At 33.3% G+C, this 22,272-nt stretch overlaps 1 protein-coding gene across 1 annotated transcript; it reads right to left on the bottom strand.

The window, feature by feature from the left end:
- Window positions 1–12,454: 12,454 nt before the first annotated feature.
- On the bottom strand, window positions 12,455–15,120 carry LOC140854733 (F-box protein At1g11270-like). Its single transcript, XM_073250784.1, has 2 exons — window positions 14,964–15,120; window positions 12,455–13,868 (listed from the first exon to the last, which is right to left on the bottom strand). Exons 1-2 carry the CDS (start codon window positions 14,967–14,969, stop codon window positions 12,588–12,590), a joined length of 1,287 nt encoding a protein of 428 aa, XP_073106885.1. The 5' UTR covers window positions 14,970–15,120; the 3' UTR covers window positions 12,455–12,587.
- Between the last annotated feature and the right edge of the window lie 7,152 nt (window positions 15,121–22,272).

Raw genomic sequence — 22,272 nt, 5'->3', positions numbered from 1 at the left:
TCATAAATTATCTGTCTTATCAAAAGAGATGCATCATCATATGTTAATGGGTGAAATATTTTTATTCAGTATTTGTTTCATATCTTGTCTTCCATTTCTCTTTTCATAGTCACATGATTTTTAACTTTTTTCTTTCTAACTTTGAACTGACCAAGTCTATACCTCAGTCTCCATCCGAATAAATTTCTACTCATAAGCCTTTCAAGATTGTCTCAAGTATGAGCTCCTGACTAGCTGTCCCCCGTATGAAAGTTCGTGGTGGACTGTCTCAGGCATAAGCTCCTAATGGCTGTCCTAGACATGAGCTCCTGACTAGCTGATCCACGTACAAACTCATGGAGGCTATCCCAAGTATAAGCTCCTGACAGACTGTTCTAAACATAAGCTCCTGACGGGTTATTCCATATGACGAAGCTAGTTCAAACCATATTTTTTTTTATTTTTATAAAATTATAATACTTTGATTTTATTAATCAATTTTAATTTATAGTATGATCAAGATAAATATATCATACCCATATAATCATGTCATCAATCACTGACAAATATATCATACCCGTATAATCATGTCATCAATCATGGATACATATATATTGACATAACATATTTATGTTTAAAAATTATATAAACAAATAATGGTGTCTCAAACATAGTAAATTCATCAATAAAAAATTCAACGATATAAAATCAACGATACAAGACCAACGATAAAATAGCATATATATAATGATGATCATATATAGAGATTCTTACCTCTATCAATGATTGATCCAAACATAAGAATCAATGAACTCTTTGATTTACGAATTTTAAAAAATAAGATATTCTGCTTGATATCTTATATAGACAGTTGCATCTCTACATAACTATGATCAAATATAAAAATTATATATGAAAAAATTATGGATAAATGATCTTAATAACATAAATTCAGGATCTCTCTTAGGATCAACCAAAGATAGGATTTGTCTAAATATCTGGACCCTCCATTGGTCCATAAGACTTCTAAAGAGAGAAAATTCATGAAAAGAAAGAAAATTTTAGAGAAAAAAAAATAAAAAGAAAAAGTGAAGAGAGAATTTTCGTAGCCTTCAGAAGAGACAATCATAATTGAGATCATCAGAAGTCATATCAGGATTATTCAATATGGATTAACTATGATCAGATGCCATAAATTTCGAATAAAGATCGGTCGGACTGGAATCTAACCTGCTGCATGAATTTCGAAGCGATTTTAGGTTACCTTATTTTTATCTCAAATTTGTCTTAGGATCCATGATGTAGTTAGAGAGAGACCCTAGAGAGAGAAGGAGAGAGAGAAAAAATTTTCTCTTTTTTTTATTTTTTTTTCTTTTTTTTTTTTCTTTCCTTTTCTTTTTCCTTTTTTTTCCTTTTCCTTTTTCTTCTTTTTCTTTTCTTTTCTTCTTCTTCTTCTTCTCTTTTCTCTCTTTTTTTTCTTCTTCTTTCACGGGAGAGGGAACCCACGTTCCTCTCTTCCTTCTTTTCTTTCACGGAATAGGGGAGCTCTTGCTCCTCCTTGTTTTCGATGAGGACACATTCCCCCTAGCCAACCACCACTCAGGTCGGTGGGGTAGTCCTTGACGACACCAAGCGGTCGTGTCCGATGACCAGCGACGGAAAAAATCAAAACAACATAGGAAAAATAGGGGATCTTCTAGTTCAGTTTTTCTAATAGAATCCGACAATAGTCGATCGAAATCCGAGCTTTTAAGGAGTGCAAAAGAGAGAGAGGAAGGCTAATCAAAAGATGTTGGATTCTTACCTTAGATTTTTCGATGAAAATTAGTGTGATTCCCACAGACACGATGAAAGCTTCTCGAAAAGCAAACTCTGACGATATTCCTCGGATTGTCCTCGATTCTTGATGGGAGGAAAAGAGAAGAGCCCTCCTCTTTAAATAGGGCCGTAGGGGAGGAGGTTGACTCCTCCATGATGGTGATTTTCGACTCTGGTTGGAAGTCACTTAGGAAGAAGAAGACTCCTTAACGGAGTCTTCTTCTCAATTTTTTTTTTTTTGGGAATGGGTTATTACACGCCCCCTTCGATGCCCGATTTTCGAAGGATGATTTTTTTTTTTTATCTCATTCCATTGGAATGAGATTTTGACTTCATTAGGGTGAGTTCGGATTCGGTTATGGAAGGAATGGGTCATTTTTATTCTTCTCTGGAATGAAAATTGGAATGAAACTCCCCCCAACCAAACAGTTGGAATGGAGTTATCTATTTCGATTCTCATTTCAGACCTTAATTATCCCCAACCAAGCACCCTCTTGGTGTATACTATGTTCTAATGATTAAAAATTTTAGGTATCTACAATAAATCTAGTTGGTATGCCATAGAAATTCAAAATTATTGACCATGTAAGACCAATACCTTCCCTAATTATCTCATAGTTTGCAACTATTAAACAAAATATTCAAATAAATCATACAAAAACACATATAAATATAAGTCAATTTTTAAAATCTTTAATTCGCTAAGAATTCAAAAAAAGCAAAAAATCATCAAAATCTATCAAACTTTCCTAATTACATATATATATTTTTTAATGGGATTATCAAATCCTTTGCAACTAGAAGAATAATTCTTTTTTCCAAAGATCTGTACTTTTGGAAGTAATTATTCTGCTAGATTGATGGGATTTTTTCCCAAATTTTACCCAACATCACCATTCCGAGATGATCTTAGAAACTTATCCTCAAGGATGGATTTTATGTCACTAGGTTAGGCGGTGACTGTGGATCTTTGCCATGTAGGATAACTACAGGATTGTCGTGACAACTGAGCGTTCGCCATAGTAATGGACTAGTAGGTGGTCGGACGTAACCTCTTCCAGCTGGAACTGTTGTTTTGTGAGGAGAGTCATTGACCCATCCAGTGCTGAATGATAATGGAAGGTGCTGGAGATGAGAGTAGGTGGTGATCCATCTTAAGGAAGCAGATAAAACAGGCCCACTTCTTCAGTTGGCTCTCCTTCTTGTTTGGATCTAATGTTGTTTCTACCTTGCCTTGCCTTTAAGGATTCATTGGCATTTTGTTTATGCTTTAGCTGTGCCATGTGTCACATTCCAAATTCGAGATGTAATCGGCTATCAAGGAATGTTATCCTCGATGATATGAAGCCTGTCAATCATAATTGACTAAAGTTCATCATAAATAAATTATAATAAAAGATTTAATTCGATCATTCATCAAGTAAATAAATTAAAATTGATTCAAAGCATCTAAATCCAAAATCAAATATCAAATCCATGTTTCAAATTCATAAATAATTAACTATAAATAGATAATCATCCAATAGATTAAGATTCAGCTGCAAAATCTATAAACTCACTAGTACAGACTTCAAGTTTGGATCATACTTTATTCATAACTTTATTTATTTGGATAGAAAAAGAAAAAAAAAAAAGATGAGCTATACTAGCTTAGTAAGTAAATCTTATACTATTTTATCTGGATCAAGCATAAATTTATACATATTTCAATAAATCACTTAGAGAAGATGATTATCATTAGAAAATAAAATTTTTTATAATAATAGTATATCATAAATCAATCATATTCTTGTACATATATAAATCATGTAATTTATATAAACATGATTTCTAATGCACAACATAAACCAATTCATAAATCATGCTATTTTTATAGATAAAGTTATAAATTATCTGTCATTTTTCCATATTATAATTATTAATAATTTTCTCAAACAAAATGCCAATATCACTATCATACCCGTGACATGGTCGTGATCAATAAAATATCTACTATTATCCATTGGTAAGATTCTATGTCAACTATTATTATCCACTGGTAGGATTATATGTAAACTACTATTATCTACTGTCAGTATCATGTACCAACTATTATTATTCATTGGTTGGGTCGTATGAATGCTAGCTCTAGATATTAATTTTTTGCACTTTTAGGGGCCATATATAGCTATCCAAGAGCTTTTTTTCATATTTTCTAAAATAAGTATCCTTAATCATATTTTGTTGAATCATATTTTTTTAAATCATGCATAAATAAAATATTAAATAATTTTATAGAGCTTATGGTCTATAAATAATTTTTGATAGTAAAACAATCATGAAAATATTCTTTTCATAATAAAACATAAATTTCACAAATATGAAATTCATATTTCATTAACAAGTCATTCATATTAAAATATTCATGAAATTATTATTTTATGATAAATCATAATTTTCATAATATATATACTCAATTCTTATTTTATGCAAATACAAAATATTTGCTCTTATGATAAAATAATTGATAAATCAAAAATAACTTAGAAGTGTCGAGGTTTCTTACTTCTTTCATCCTAGCCCTTCAAACTTCACTAGATAAATTTATGAAAACTATTTAATATATTAAAAATATAATTAATTTTTATTCAATAAATTCAATCATAAACGAAAGAAAACTGTAGATTGGATGATTGATCCAATAGGTTACCTAGGCATCGGGGAAGTTCAGGGCCTACTAGCCATGGGTCAATATGGATCCATGAAATAAGGAGATTGGACTCAAAATTAGGCTTCATAGGTCTTCTTAGAGAGAGTGGAGAGAGAGTTTTCATATTCTTTAAAAGAGAAAATCGTGATTGACATTATCAGGGGTCATGCCAGAGGGACTTAAGAGGGGTTAACAGTGACGGGATTTTATGAATATTGAGCAAGGGCTGGGTTATGATTTGACAAACTGCACGGATCGATTTTGAGCCTCTATTCTGAAAAAATTTCTTGGATTTATTGTAGGGGAGCATGACAGCAGACACTGGGGTCAACCAATTGTTCTAGATTACCTAGACATTTGGACCCTCTATTGATCTATAAAATTTTTAAAGAGAGAAATTCATGAAGAGAGAGGGAAAATTATATAGAGAGAAGCTCATAGAAAGAGAAAGTGGAAAGAGAAACTAAGAGAAGCAGGTGAAAAGAGGGAAGAGAGAGAAATTCTCTCTCCTTTTCTCTTTTTTTTTCTTTTTCTCCTTACCCTCTTTTTCTCTTTTTCTTCTTCTCTCTTTTTTTTTTAATGAAAAATAGGGAAGACAACTTGGGCTGACCAACTTCCACAATGGTGGCCTCCTAGTGGTAGCAAACCCCGATGGCTCTAGCAGGGGTGTCTTCGGTCCTTGGCATCCCCAACATAGCTAGCAATGGCGACCATTGCAGTGGAAGAAGAGAAGAAAATAGGAACAGGAAATCAGACATTTACCATAAAATGATGACTGTCGGTCTTAATCATAAGCAATAGAAACAACTTAGAAATCAAAAAAGAGAGAAGAAAAAGAAGTGGTCCTTACCTCGTCTTCGATGAGAAATCAATAGTGATTCGCTTCGTTGAGGGATGCTTGATGGAATCCAAGGAAACTCCAAGCACTCACATCAGCAATTGATTGAAGCTTTGGAGTGGGATGATTAGAGAGAGGAGAAGGGATTTTTATAGATCCACTATCGGAGTCCAATGGCCCTTCAAAGTCCTTCGAATGGGATCAAGGAAGAAGTGGACTCCCATCAAGAGTCCTCTTCTTTGCTTTTTTTTTTTGTTTCTTTTTCTTTTGGTGGGTTTTGGGGAAAATAGGTGATGGTCAGTCCAATGGACCGAGCCATCACATTCCATCTCCCTTATAAAAGTTTCATCCTTGAAATTTAATGTACCTTCAAATTCAAACAAGCATAGATGCTTGGTTTTCATATCATTTTTACCATACTTCCACTATGCTACTCAGATCTAAAATCATGCTTCTAAAACTCAGCATTCTATGTCAGTTTCCATCAACTCTAGCTTTCTCGTTTAAAATGATACAATTCTTAAATAAAGTATTCGTAAGAATATTTTCTTAAGAGAAGAGATAACATATAGCAGCTTATTCAATTTTTCAAATATGTACTTAAACTTTGAAGACTCAAAAAAATGAGAAAAAAAATCATAATTAAATAACATATGAGCATCCATGGAGTTGTATTATTTGATCGCTTGCACTAGCACCCTACTCAGTCAAAGCAAACACTCTTACATTTTCTTTTTGATTCTTTAGTAGGTTTGGCGAACTTAGAGTCATTTTTTTTATTAAGACAATCTCGTGCCAAATATCCCTTTTTGCCGCACTCAAAGTACATTCCGAGTTTCTTAAAATAAGGTCCACTATACTTTCTACCACAACGCTTACAAGTCTCTGCTCCTTTCTTCCTATTAGAGTTGTTCTCTAAGTTTCTTGTTGGTTACTCTGAGTTTCTATCTGTTTAGACCTTTTCTTATTCCTTCTTTTTTGTTCTGATCTTTTAATATCTAATTCAACTTTCAAAGCACATTCCAATACATCCTTGTAGTTATTAAAAAGGTAAGAGGATAAATGAGATCGAATTTTATATCCTAAACCATGCTCAAATCTATTTGCTTTGCTTTCAGACTCCATGAGCTGGGGATAAAAGTGGCCTAACTCATTGAATTTATTCACATATTCTAATGCCTCATATCATCTTTCTGTCTTAAAGTCAAGAACTCATTTTCCTTCACTAATCTTACTGACTTGAAAAAATACTAATCATAGAATATTTTTTTAAACTCTTCCCACATTAGCTGGTCATCAGTATTCCCATATGCAGCTTTTATTGCAATCTATCAAAACTCAGTATTTTCTTTGAGCATAGATATGGCTAACCTGACCTTTACATCCTTAGAATACAATAGGGCATCGAATATCTCTATTTTCTAAATCCAAATCTCTATGATCAGAGGGTCAGGTCCACCCTCAAATAGTGGTGGATTGAGCTTTCTGAACCTCTAATAATAAAACTCCATAGATGGCATAGGTCGAGGAGCAGGTGTCTGCTATTGTTACTAAATAATCTGAGCCACTATTTAGCATACTCTAGTAACATCTACTTGAATGGCTGGCATATTACGAGCCTGGTCAATCGATTGGTTGGCATCTTTTTTTGTAATCATTTTTGCTCTTCTCCTTCTAGTAGCAAAATTCACTAAGACTTCATCTTTCCTGTTGCTCATTGTCACCTATTAAAAATACTAGCGTTAATCAGCTTCCTTAAATAAGCAGCAGAAACTCTAAGAAAACTTATATTTCTCACTTAATTTAAATATGATCTAACTAAACGTAATCTAATTACCCATTGTTAGATTTTAAATTCTATCTTTGATCAAACCTATTACTCTGATATCATAAAATATTACATCCTAAATTCAAGACATAACACGACCATCCTATTGAGGAATATTATCTTCGATAGCACGAAGCCTATCAATTATAATCAGTCAAAATTCATTATAAATAAATTATAATAAAAAGCTCAATTCTATCATTTATCAAGTAAATAAATCAAAATTGATTCAAAACATTTAAATCCAAAATTAAATATCAAACTCATATCTCAAAATTCATAAATAATTAACTACAAGTCAATAATCATCCAATAGATTAAGATTCAGTTGCAAAATCTCCAAGTTTGCCAGATGGACTTCAAGCTTGGAACATCTTTTATTCCCAACCTTATTCATCTAGAATAAAAAAAAAATTAAAAGATATGAGCTATACCAGCTCTATAAGTAAATCTTACACTATCTTATCCGGATCAAGCATTAGTTTATGCATGCAGCAATAAATTACTTAGAGAAGATGATTATTATTAAAAAATAAAATTTTTAATAATAACAATATATTATAAATCAATCATATTCTTGTATATATATAAATCATGTAATTTACATAAACATTATTTTCAATGCACAGCATAAACCAACTCATTAATTATGTTAACTTTATAGATAAAGTCATAAATTTTACCACATCATACTTCGTAATAATTTTCTTAGACTAAATGTTAAGATTACTATTATATCCATGACAGGACCATAATCGATAAAGTATTAACCACTATTATCTGTTGGTAGCATCATATGTCAACTACTATTATCCATCAGTAGGATCATATGCCAACTACTATTATCCGTCGGTAGGATCATATACTAACTACTATTATCTATTGACTGGATCTTATGGATGCTAACTCTAGATATCGATTTTCTTTACTTTTAGAGACCATATATAGCTATCTGAGAGCCTTTTTTCATATTTCATAAAACAAGTATTCTTAACCATATTTTATTAAATCATATTTTTTCAATTATGCATAAATAATATATTAAATAATTTTATAGAGCTCATGGTCTATAAATAATTTTTGATAGTAAAACAATCAAAAAATCATTCTTTTCATAATAAAACATAAATTTCATAAATATGGAGCTCATATTTCATTAACAAGTCATTTATATTAAAATATTCATGAAATCACTATTTTAAGATAATTCATAATTTTCATAATATGTATGCTTGATCCTTATTTTATGAAAATATAAAATAATTATATTTATTATAAAATAATTGATAATTCAAAAATAAGTTAGAAGTATTGGGGTAACTTCTTTCGTCTTAGCCCTTCAAATTTTGCTAGATGAATTTATGGAACCTATTTAATATATTAAAAATATAATTAATTTTTATTCAATAAATTCAATCATAAATGAAAAAAACTATAGATCGGATGATTGGTCCAATAGACTGCCTAGGCATTAGGAAAGTTCAGGATCTTTTATAAGGAGATTGGACTCAAAACTAAGCCCCTGTATTGCATGCACCAGGTGCAATTAGACCACATAAATCTCACAGTGGATAACATGCCATGCTACCTCTTGTATTTCACCAATTCTCAATTGGGAGCTCTCCACCATGCATATGCTCTGGGATTTGCCCTGGTTCACTAGCACCTAGTGCATGCAACAATTTATCCAAAACTAGGGTTCATAGGTCATCTTAGAGAGAGTGGAGAGTGGAAAGATAATTTTTGTATCCCTCAAAAGAGAAAATCATAATCGAGATCATTAGGGATCATACTAGAGTGACTCAATAGGGGGTAACAGTGATCAGACTTTATGAATATCTGACAAAGGCTAAGCTAAGATCCTACAAACTGCATGGATCGATTACGAGCCTCTTTTCTAAAAGAATTTCTTGGGTTTATAGTAGGAGAGCATGACAATAGATATTAAGATCGATCAATTGATCTAAATTACTTATGTATTTGGATCCTCAATTGATTTATAAAATTTTTAAAGATAGAAATCCATGAAGAGAGAGAAAATTATAGAAAAAGAAACTCATAGAAAGAGAAAGTGGAGAGAGAAACTAAGGAAAGCAAATGAAGAGTGGGATGGGGGGAGAGAGAGAAGAGAGAAATTCTCTCTCCTGTTCTATTCTTTTCTTTTCTATTTTTTCTCCGCTCTCTCTTTTTCTTGTTTTCTTCCTCTTCATTTTTTTCCATAAAAACTAGGGAAAGACAACTTGGGCTGACCAATTTCTACAGTGATGGTCTCCTGGTGGTAGCAGACCCCGACGGCTCCGATGGGGGTGGCTCCAGCCCTTGGCAGCCCAAGTATGACTAGCAACGGTGGCCGGTGCAGCAGAAGGAGGGAAGAAAATGAGAATAGGGGAATCAAGTGTTCACTATAAAATCCGACAACCATCGGTCTTAATCACAAGACAAAGAAGTGGTCCTTCCTCGTCTCCGGTGAGAAACTAGGGTGATTCACCGATAGATGTTTGACGGAATCCAAAGAAAATCAAAGCACTCTCACTGGCGATTGATTGAAACTTTGAAGTGGGATGATTAGAGGGAGGAGAAGGGGTTGTTATAGACCCATTGCCTGGAGAAGTGCACTCCCATCGGGAGTCCTCTTCTTCGGCGTTTTTTTTTATTCCTGATGGAGGGAGGAAATTAGGTGAGCCGGTCTAATGGACCGGGCCATCACACATGTACCAGAACATAGGCCTTCTATGTGCATTGACAGCCACAATCTTTTGGTGAGCACCTACTTTGGAGAAATTGAATTAAATACACTAGGAACCATAGCAGCTAGGTAGAAGTTACACCTAAATTTGCCTTCGTTTGGAATCTATTTCTAAACGAAACTATACCTTTCAAGTGGACCAACTAGCTGAAAGATTATATGGCAGCAAAAGCTCGTTATGGAAATATTACTTGGGATGCTATGACTCGGCTGGATCCATAGTGTGCCTACATTTTAAATGCACATGCATAGGGCATTTCGTCCTTACATCATTAGCATGGGTTTAATATCACAGGCACTTACAAGTTGTTCATTGTTATCCATTACAATTATTTCTCTGCATCCCAGACCTTCCCATGTTCTGATCTGCTGCTTAATTTTTGTTCTATGCTTATCAATTGTGTTTCACAGTTCAATGCAGCTTCTATGGACTATTCCTATATATTTTCCCTTGCTGAGTTCTGCAAGCTGGTAGATTTGAGCTGCAGGCCTTTGAATCATTACAGTTATCTGTGTGCCATGATTCATCACTTTCTTCTTATGAGTGCTACTCAGTTTACTCAATAATGGTGCTGCTATGTTTTCTATCACAGGTTCCTAATCTTTTTTGATGGTCCTCATACTGATCTGCTTTCATCAACATCTGAATATGGTTCCTTGGCATATACTTAAGTATTGCCAACTGTTATCTCTCAACTGTCCATGGATTTCCTGTTTATTTTTCAACTGTATAATCTGGAAATTGGCTTTATTGTAGTTGGCAGCTTCTTAGTATTTTCTGCATTTGAAGCTTATTGGTGGATAATTTTCATAATGGTTTTTATTGCCGTTCTATTATCACATGGTTCTGCACCTTGCAAGCTGATTGGGCAATGGATCTCTGGCTTTGGATCTCTCCTGCTGCATGCTGCTGTCTTCTGCTATGCTTGCTCCCTCACTTATGTTTCTTCCTCAAAGTATTTCTATTCTTCTGGTTTACATATTGTTTTTAAATCTTATATAAATTGCTTCTAGTGCTCAAGTCAGTTTTAATATTTCGTAAATACATAGGTTTCTGCTTTCAATTGTCCCTTTTGCATCTTACTTTGTAGGGTGGGAATTGTATTTTTTGTTCTGGGCCCTTACTTGTTTACTGGCCCATTTATTGTATGTGTTCAATATGTTACTGCTGTACATATCATAATATGGTATCATCAATATAGCTATTACTCTTTCTTACCAATAAAAAGGTCTGCCGAATAAATATTGAATTTACTGACGTTTTTTCCCATTTCCTTTAGAAAGAAAAATAATCTCCACATGCTTTCCTTTCCACTCAACTTGGCGGCAAATCAAAACAATTTCATATCAAATCAGTCATTGACTCTTAGTCTAGAAAAATGCTGGGAACGAACCGTTTCCTGATGGCTATATGAGTAACCTTCTTCCTTCACAGGAAAAAAAATAGCCATCTTCAGAGAATCATGAATTCAACTTCAGTCATTAGTAGATATAAAAAAAAAAAAAGGCACATTGAAAACAAACCTCATTGCATTAATAATACATAAATAAATGATAACTAATGACAAGAATAGCACCACTATTTGTTCAAGAGAATCACACACTTATCAAATACCATACACCACACTTTTGAAAAGTAGAATTTGAAAAAAGCAGGGAATTTAGAAGACTATCATTTGATACTACAAATCTAATGTAGCAACCTTAACATTATGTAAATTGACGAAGACTTTAAGGATCAATCATGATAAAAATAACTAAAAATTTTAATATACAAGATTTTGGTTATAAAGTATCACTTGTCATCCTCTTTAAATAGAAAAAGGTTGAAAAAGTCAGACAAACTATAGAACCTTGATTTATGAGTACCAACTATAATGCTCATGTGGAGTAGAGAATTTTAGTTCATGGACTCTAATAAGCATATATGATGTCTATGGACAAAATCCAATCTTGACATACTTGGTATTTAAGAATTTTCAATATACTAAATAATTAAAGAGGCATGTATCAGTCACAGTCTCTGTTAAACTAACATAGTTTCAGAACTATGATTTTCAATTTGAAGAATACAATTATGATACTCTAAAACAAAAAATTTACATGTCATGAAGCTCTGAGTTCAGAATATTAATCTTGATACGAGCACTTTAATACTGATAGAATTTCATTTATAAACTCTAAATTAAAGACCATAGCTGTAATTACAACGACTGGGAGATGAAATAAAATGCATGAACATCAGAACCTCCCAGATTGGTTGAAATTATCAGATAACATTATATTGGATAAATTAAAAGATAATATAAACTAGAGCCAATGCATATAGAGAGTGAACTATGGATGCCCCAATGACTTGCAAATGCAAGAATAACGACATTAACAAAAGAAAATCAAAATCAATTACAATTTTATAATTCACATTCCATAATTCTATTGGATCAAATGTTTGTAACGAATAATCCCACTTCAAATTTAAATTTCTTTATCGCCTATTATCACCTTCAAATACTGAATCTCTTATACTTTTCATTGTGCTCAGATGCAATAATAAACACAACTACTACCTAAAAGAATGCTAAAGCATTGTGAACTCCCCGCCAAAACACCAATATTTTTATGGACATCCATGACTTGTCCACCATATTCCCATTTCCTCCACCATTTTTATGGATCCCTGCATCCACATTCAGAGATGTCCGACTCCAGCTTGCTGCCCCCTATCAGATGGAAAGAAAGCTGCATCCCTTTCTGGAATGCCCTCATCCATGGTTTGCTGAATTGCAAGTGGTGAAATTAGACTTTCTAAGTAAGGAGCAACTATCCCAGGAGTTAAAAATGCAGGTTTCTCAAAGCATCTGGTTTTAGGATTATAATACTCAAATCTGCCCCAGTCATTTGCTAGTATAATCTTTCCATGCTGGACAACCACTGGTTGCATTCGGGGAGCTAGAAAAGAAGGATTCTGAAGTCCCACCAACCTCATATCAATGGTGTGCTTTATCCACTTACGACTAATATAATCTTCTAGGATGTACAAATCCTTTTGCATATGATTGTTCGCTCTAGTTGAATTTGAACTTGAAACACATAAATATCCTCCTAACTCTGTGACAGTAGCAAATATAGAATCTGTGTGGCCTTCCGGATGAAGAATCACGTCAAAAGTTTCATTCTTAATGTCAAAGGAAAGTCCAATTCTTGGATCTTCATCATGATCTGTTCTAATTGTCCAATGTATGTTTCCATTCACAAAAGCAGGTACACTGCAGGATACTGAATAAGGAACATCTCCTATTGCTCTCCACGAATGGGATCCTAAAGTAAAGATTTCACAGCTTGTAGTGCAACTTTCAGGAAACCTTGTACGCGGGGCAAGGCGGACCACCTTATATTCACCTGTGCTGATATCATACCCCAGACCTATGTTGGCACCTACATTGGGTCTATATGGACGGTTGAGAGAGTCCTCTGGAAGGGTTACAAATTCGCCGATGCTGGGGTTAACTATATATGTGCTTTCCAGACCATACACACATATTAAGCCATCACAGGGATTTGACAGTGAAAACGTCTCTTCTCTTCTATGACCTTTCATACGAAACTTGTGGATCTCTTCTGTAAAATAATATAAGGTGATCTCAGAGATTCTTGGTATCCAGGATAAAATGATGAAACCAGGGTTATTCTTATTCCAGTGATGTTGATAGTGTTGGCCAACAAAGTAACGCTCTTGTGTCAGGGAATGCCACAACTTACATACACATCTGAACTTCAGGACTGATCTTACAGGAAGTCTTGAGAGTATGTTAACCATAACATCATCAGGGATGTGGATTGCTCTGTCTCTTTCTGATGGCTTTGGCTTTGAACACTTCTCCAACACTCTTCTTTTGCAGTGTGCTGATGGATCCAATGTTCTGATCCTTTCTAAACCACATGACATTTCTGAAAGTTTGCATTCAGAGTTCTAATGACAAGTGAAAAAATAGAGTTAGCTATCACAGGAAAGAGCATTGTCTTCATAATATTATGATAACTTTATTTGTGCAATCTCATTTGTAGAAGTGCACCAAGGCCTATGAGTTAAAGATATAAGTATGAAAAATATGATACAACAGAGGGGTGCTTCTTATGTTGGCGAAAGTGGGGATGGATTAGTCACTACAAAGCCTTTGCATATGCCTAAGAGTAATATAGATAAGGTCATTTATTTTAAATCTATCATAAAAATTGACTACAGCATGCAGTTGAATGCGGAAGAGGAGATTGGGAAGAATATATTTTTTTTCTTCACATACCATAAGGACACATCATATCTAGACATCAGAAGGTTGATATGAAGTTAGATTCACTACATAGATTATGTTTGATGGATCACCAGCTAATTATATAAGTTTTATACTTTATACTTGATGTATCACCACCTACTAATCTATGGTCTGTATTCATTCAAAATAATTATAGAACTCACTTGTGTTTTTTCTTTCGGCAATTTAGATCCAAATAATAGCATAGGCTTGTTTGGTAACATTATCTTTTTCTGCTTTCCTGCAAGCAATAGGAAGAGCGTGCTAGTTGATGGGATGGGGTTTGTGCTGTCGTTTCTTTTTACAAATATCATAAGGAGATTGATTTATTCTTGATAGCATTTGCACGAGAAGCTGGTTACTATTTTGTTTCTATCTTTCACTTTCCTCCAAAAGTAAAAAAATATTATACAATCTAATTACATTTTTTTTAGAAAAATAATCCTTCTCTGCCTGTCATTGAAATTTCGTATCTCAATCTCACCAGTTTATGGTCATGAAGAGATAGGAGGAGAGATTCAAAGACAGCCAGAAGTAAAAATATATATATGAAATCTAAATCTCCCTAGAATGCATAAAAAAAAAAAAAAAAAAAAAAAGGGGTAGCGATAAAGCCGATCAGAAGAACAGAACTCTACCTTAATTAATTTATGGTGATGAAGAGATAAGAGGAAAGATTCAAAGACAGCCAGAAGAAAAATTATATACGAAATCTAAATCTCCCTGGCATGCATCAAACGGATCCAGAACTCTACCTTCATTATGAGGGGGAGAAACGAGAGGAGTCGCGGATTTGACGTAGGGATCGGCGGAGCAAAAACAGAGAGTCAGAATCTCGACGATTCCTCGAGAGATTCCGGGCGGCGACGTAGACTTGAAAAGAGGATGGATTGAGAGTGCTTCGTACCTAGCCTGCCATACGAGGGGGGGTGGGATGTTAAATAGCCAAGCGGAGGCTAGGTTTCCTAGTCTCCGTCGGTTACCAAAGCGGTGAGGAGTCCGATGCTCCGTCTCTTTATCGAACTCCAACAGCGGTTCTGCCCGCCCTCTTCGTGGAACCCAGGCCGCGGGTAACTGGCCCGGTGGACCAAGCGGGTTGGCTAGATAGCCCAGAGTCCACAGTACTCTTGATTTCCCGCATTTGAAGTTCCTCTACACATTTCCTACCAAATAATAATAATAAAAAAAAAATTCTACCATAAATCGAATTAAAGTATAGTCCTATAGCATTATACTATCCAGCATATATTGCATTTCGACCTATCCAGGGGGCACATGCTTTAACTTGGAATGGGCAACCAAGGATTCAAAATTGATATTGCATTTAAGGTCATCTAAGAAGCATGGCTTTTAGTAAATATTATATATATATATATATATATAGAGCGACAGTATTGATGCATCTCTATTTGATTTTAAAAATTTATTATTAATTTCATTAGAAAGTATTTAAGTTTTAATATTGCTACCATCATTCTAGCTTGACTTTGTCCTAGTGCTAGTATTGTTAAATAAATGAATTGCTCGAGAGCCAGCTTGAGTCAAGCTCGACATTTATATCAATCCTATCTTATTAGGTTAGTAAGCAAGCTGAGCTAAAGGTAAACTTAGTTTGCTCGAGCTTGGCTCAATTTAGATCAAATTATGAATATATAACTATTTTATATATTTTATTTTATAAATTAAAATATTATTTATTTAATTAGTATGAATTAAAAAATTGTTAAGAGTAGAATATATTTCAACTGCCACTATGTTGCTTCAATTAACAGTGATTTATAAGCAAAAATACTATTAAATTCAATAATGAATAGATATGAAAATCTAAGATAGTGTATGGAGAGATCCAGAACAGTTTATCTACTCGACCCATGACCAAATATCCATTATCAATTATATTAATAAAAAAATGGTAATTTTTTTTTAAAGGAATTGGGCAGGCAACTTTGACAATTCGACCACTTGAATCATGTAAGTCGGCTCGGGATTAACTCATCCTATTTAAGCCAAATAATTAGCATCCTTGATTGAAGTCAAGATTATTATCTCCCTTAATTACCTATAAAAAAAAAATTCTTGGAAAGTTCCTACATAAAAGGCTATTCATTTTCCAAAATTATTGTAGCAACATATCAATGAATGTGGCAAGTCATACCCTAATACAACAACCAAAATGAAGGTAACTATTGGAATAGAATTTATGATTGCAGCTGACAAGGTTGCTAAAGTATAATTGAGTGCAATGGAGTATGTTTGTGCCTAAAGAAATCCCAACAGAAAAAAAAAAAAAAAAAAGCTATATAAGGCATAATTTGATCTAGAATTTTGCTAAAAAATGTCTTAGAATGAATTAATTGGTCATTTAATGATGAAAATTGCTATGTATATATGATGGACAATAATCTATAGCATCATATTCATTCTTTTGCCATGACTCGACCAAACTAATACTATTGATTATGGAAAAAAAAATTATAATTAAGTGGCTTAGTGAGAGATGGATCTCAGAAGGGTCTGTCAAAGGAAAACCCCTACAGTAGGAGAGAACAAGGAATAAGAATCTCCAGGGCTTTAATATAGAAGTCTTCAACTCAACCTTTGTTGATGTTACATTAGTGTTTTTTGTTTATAAAAAAATAAATGGACTCATGCTTTATATTTATCATGCAAGTAAAAATATGGTGCATTATTTAAATATAATATTATATTTTTAAAATATTGTCACCATAATTCTTTTTGAATAGCTACATGCATGACACATATCTTTAATCTTTGTTAACCTGTACAGAAAAATTTGGCATGCTTTTATCACATTTGTAGCTGTCTTACAACTTCAAGAGATGTTGAGCAACATCAGAAAGAAAATGATGACCACCGTCTCAAAGCTAATGAAGATAAAGGACTACTAATACAATAGATCCCTCCAACTTTTGGATTTTTAAAAATCAATGTCGACAGTTTCTTCATAGCAACTTGTGATGGAATAAAAGTGGATGGTGTTGGGCTAATTATATGAGATCAGAAGGAGCGCTTCTAAAAAGCTTGATCCATATTTATTGATGAAGTGACTAGTATAGTCAAAGTAGCAGAAGCAATTGCTATACAACATAGGCTTCAAAAGGCCAAAGATCAGCATTTTCATTCTATAAAACTAGAAAATGATGGTAAAAACATTATCGACTTCTTTCAACCTCAGCATATTTTTTCAAAGAAGCACCATCTGCCCTAGCTAGAATAAGAGAGGAAATTGATACATGCTATTCTCTATTGGTTTCTTTTTATCTTAAAATCATGTCCATTTCGCATATTTAATAGTAAGGAAACTGTGCAACATACTTACCAGTTGTAGATACTATGACCAACTATCATAACATAGAATACACAACTGTACTAGAGAATCTATTACAAGACTTATTCTATGATAGGATGGAGCCGTCAGCCGGATGTGAAAACTCAACATAAACTCTTCATAATTAGGTAAGAAGGAAAAAAAAACAAGAAGTATTTATATAGATGATCTAAATAGATTGCATTTAATTAATCCTAAGACTTATGCAGGTCTCTATGCTAGACGATGCTTATACAGTGGGATTAACTGCAAAATGAACACAACACATAAAGCAAAGTTCTAGCCTAATGTTTTATAATTGCAACCATAAGACGCAGCATTTTCTAGATGGATTACTTAAATTCAATTTTTTTCGTCTTCTAGGGACATCTAGAAAATAGGAATATTTTTGAAACTGTGACTATATATGGTTACTTTATCATTTAGTGCATATAAGCACAACATGAGATGAAAATTGTTCAAAGAGATTTTATACTTTTGTATCTTTATAACCACAAGGAATAAAAGACATCTTCTTAACCTCCTTGTGCATTCTAATGGATGCAAGCAAGTATTTTATATAGCCCATATTTTAGTAAAAGTTCCATAGATATGAATGAGTGGGCATTATCCTTTGATCTAGCTTAAAGTCACTTGTACAGAGTGCAAAATCTCAAAATATGAAGATAACCTTATGAAATAAACATATGATAAAAGATGCTTCTTAAGTTTTAACAACTAATTTATCTTACCTTTTCTTTAATAGTTATTGTTCCTTGTCTATCATGCATGTACATAGTATATCAGTTGCGTTTGAAACTAAAATTGTAGAAGCAACAATTATCAGAAAAAATACAATAAGAGAAGGTTGAAGAGATAAGAAAAGTATAGTTTATCTCAATCAAAAAGTGAGTATCTTCAAACATGAAAAGGTAAAAAATTCAATAAATTATTAATATTATCAACATACAGAAGAATTATGATACCATCCATCATGTGAAGAGAGAATGAACAAGTTCTGCAGTGTGCAAAAGCATCTCCAAAGCATCTAGAATTCTTGAAGAAATCTAAGAATAGGTAAACTAATAACCCTACAGAACCACAAACTGTGGTCATGAAATGGGAACTTCTCTTAACAACAACGTAAAAATATATAATACTATAATTACTTTAACTACATACTTACATCTATATCATGTGAATTGAAATGGTTAGGTATTTGGTTTTTTTCTTGTCCAACAAAAGCCATGAGTATATGGGATTAAAAAAGTGAGACATATACATAAGCAAACATAGAATATTATTTTCTTCAAGCATTTGAGTATTATACCCTACACAAACTTACATATACAGATCGAGTCAGTAGAGTCCTATACAGAAACATGGTATTTGGTTGGAATCAAAATAGTTGCTGCGCCATGTGATCTATTATAGGGCCATACTAAGCCCTTGTATCATATTTGTACTGTTCCAAGTCAATGCAGTATTGCTTGCACTGACCAACGCATATTGGTATTACGAATACGGATTTTTTGATTATATTATCAACAACCTAAACACATCATACTTATAAAATCTAGGCTGGACCGACCGGTCCGATAGAAAAATCGATGAATTGAACATCAAATCGATCTGGTACTCAAAAAGACTAAAGATGCAATTGAACAAGTGGTTGAACAAGTTTTAGGAGAAAATCTGTGAACCCCGTTTGTTTAGCCCCCAAAAAAATATTTTTTATTTTTAATTTTTAAAAAATAAAAATCAAAAAAATAATGTTTGATAACAATATAAAAAAGTCAATGAAAATCAAAAAAATAAAAATATTTATTTTACATGAAAAAAAAAAATCTTCCACCGCCGTCTCATCGAACAGAAGCTCGCTGAACTCCACCACATCAAGCAAATTCAAGCCCAAATCTTCAACAAGAGGTAATAATAAGCTGGATAAGGCAATCTTCCTTCTCCAGCTTATCTATTGTCCTATATTTGCTGCTTGTCTACTCGGATTTGTCTAGGAGACTGGGATCTACATCATTGCCATATCGTTTCTCGAGGATTATGTGAAAATGACCCACTTTACTATTTCCTTTGCAGATCCAAACCACTTTTGTTATGACCCGGCTCATTTGGGCCTTAAACCTAGCCCAAAAGATCACAGAGCTCACAACAACAACAAAAAAAAAATAAAATAAAAATAAAAATAAAGAAGACTCCCTTCATCTTCCCGATTGGCTCCTAATCGGAATCAGAAACGTCACCAGGAAGGAATCAAACTCCTCCCCTCCAACTCTATTTAAAGGGGAGACCCCTTCTCCCTCCCTCCCACTAAAAATCGGGAGCCAAACGGTGAGTATCGCCGAAAATTGCTCGCGGAAGCCATCACCATGCTCGCCTCAATTACTCACCGGAGACATCATCGGAGCTCGAGGTAAGCCCTGACTTTTTTTCTTCCCTTCTCCCCCTTCCTTCCTTGGCCTGCGTGCACGATCGTCGACGATCGAGTTCACCAAATTTTGTTGGATAAATTATCTCCTGTTTTAGCCCCTCTTTTTCTTGGTTTTCCGACATCGGTGGTCACCGCTGATTGCCGGTTTGGTTCCTCCGGACTGCTGTGAAGTAGCCCTCCTGCCGTCGGCCACCACCGTATCGGCCGCAACCTCGGATCGGCCGAATAAGGATGGGACCACACGATCCTCTGTTTTGCCTAAAAGAAGCCACGGGAAGAAGAAGGAAGAAAGAAAAGAAAAAGAAAAAGAAAAGAAAAAAAAAAAGAAAAAGAAAAAAAAAAGAGGAGAAGAAAAATAAAAAAAATATAGACTCTCTCTCTTCTCTCTCTCCCTCTTTTTCTCTCTCTTCTCCTCTCTCTAAAATTTCTCTTTCTCCCTCTAGTCTCTCTCTCTTCACTTTCTCTCTCTAATTTCTATCTCTAGGTTATCTCTCTCTCCTAAGATTTTTTAGAATTTTAAGAAGAATGATGTTGAACTGAAATTGATCCTAGCGATGAATTTTTATCTGTGATCGTCGGACAGTATATTGACACCTACTTTGATCAGATCAGGTATTTTTAGATTTTATTTTTATGATTTTATTGAATGATCACATGATAATTTCAGTATAATTTGATCTGATCTATCGAATTTGTTGAATCATATCGTCTGAGGAGTCCAAGATAAATTTTTCTCTCTAAAATTATTTCTCTCTTGATTGATTTTTCTTTCCAAAAAGATTAGTCAATGAAGAATTTTTTTTAATATTTATGATCCGATAAAAAATCCTGATCCATAATTCTCGGATAGCATGCTGTCACTCATCTTGGTCCGACAGGATATTTCTCAATTTGATCATCCATGATCTCGATTTAACCATGATTTGATTAGATTATTTTGATTTTACCAATCGAGATATTGGACTTTGGCACTTGATCAATTTGGATTGTACCTCATGAATTCTCTCTCCTCTAATTTTTCTCTCTCTACTTGATTGATGAATCCAATAAAAAAATCTTGATCCTATCACTTTGAAAATCTGATTTGATCGGATAGTCAAACTTTGGATCGTTTATGTTCTAATTAGATTTTGATCGGATGAAATTAAATGATCGAATAATCTAGACAATAAAATATGGGTCTCCATCAATTCTATTTTCTTAATTGTTCACGTTCTTTCTAATTATTGAAATTGATCTTGTATAGGATTGTGGATGTTTGGTCATAGGATATCGCGATATGATCTACGAACAAAATTTTAGAAAAAAATTATAGAATTATGTAAATTTATTGGAATGCATTCGAGGTCAATAATATTTTATTTTTTTTAGATTTATCGATAAATTATAATATATTTTTCTGATATGATTTGTGAAATGATGCATGAATTGGATGAATGATATTTTTTACAAAAATATCTTATTTTGATATGTTATGATGAAGCATGATTGAATATATTATTTTCATTATGCATTATATTGATTGATTTTGATACCGTATTATTATATTTTTTTTTATTGAATTAGAATAAAAAAATATAATTTATAAAAAATTTTGATATAAAAATAATATGAATTGACAACCTAACTATGTAAAGGATCCCGTCAATAGGGGCATAAATATTGGTAATTGATTTATCCTGAGAGTTTATGTCGCCAGCGAGATCAGTGACATATCGCCAGTGAGACAGGATAAACTGCTAGCGAGATCGGTGGTTTCGAAGGATTTTGTGTTGGATGATTTGCAGCTCACCGCAAGAAGATATGCGGTATTATGACACTGTCACAGAAAAAATATGGTCATAGTTTATGGTTGATGAAAAGAACTTAAGAATAAAAGAAGTTGAAATCTTGAAAGAAACTTGAATTTTGAAAAAAAATAAATTTAGCATGAATTATATTGCATAATTGGAATTGATTTTGAATTGATCAACTCTATATACTTATTTTCTATGAATGATTATTTATTTTAATATCTAATCAAATCTATTGGAAGTGATCATTGCTTACTGGGCTGTCTAGCTCATTACCTTTTATTTTACTATTTTTACAGATATTGAAAAAATTAAGATGATGCAAGATATGAACGGAAGAGTGATTAGAAGCAGAACCTCCACACTCTTATTTTAGATTGAAAGTCTTATTGAATTTGATGTAAGGTGTATTGAACATTGTTGAATTTATTGATATTAAATTTTAAAAATTTAGATTGTTATATTATTTTTATTTTAAATTATTGACTAATTATTTA

This window comes from Elaeis guineensis, chromosome 1 (assembly GCF_000442705.2).
Source record: "Elaeis guineensis isolate ETL-2024a chromosome 1, EG11, whole genome shotgun sequence".
NCBI classification, from domain to species: Eukaryota; Viridiplantae; Streptophyta; class Magnoliopsida; order Arecales; family Arecaceae; genus Elaeis; species Elaeis guineensis.
This window is presented reverse-complemented; position numbering and strand designations above follow the sequence as displayed.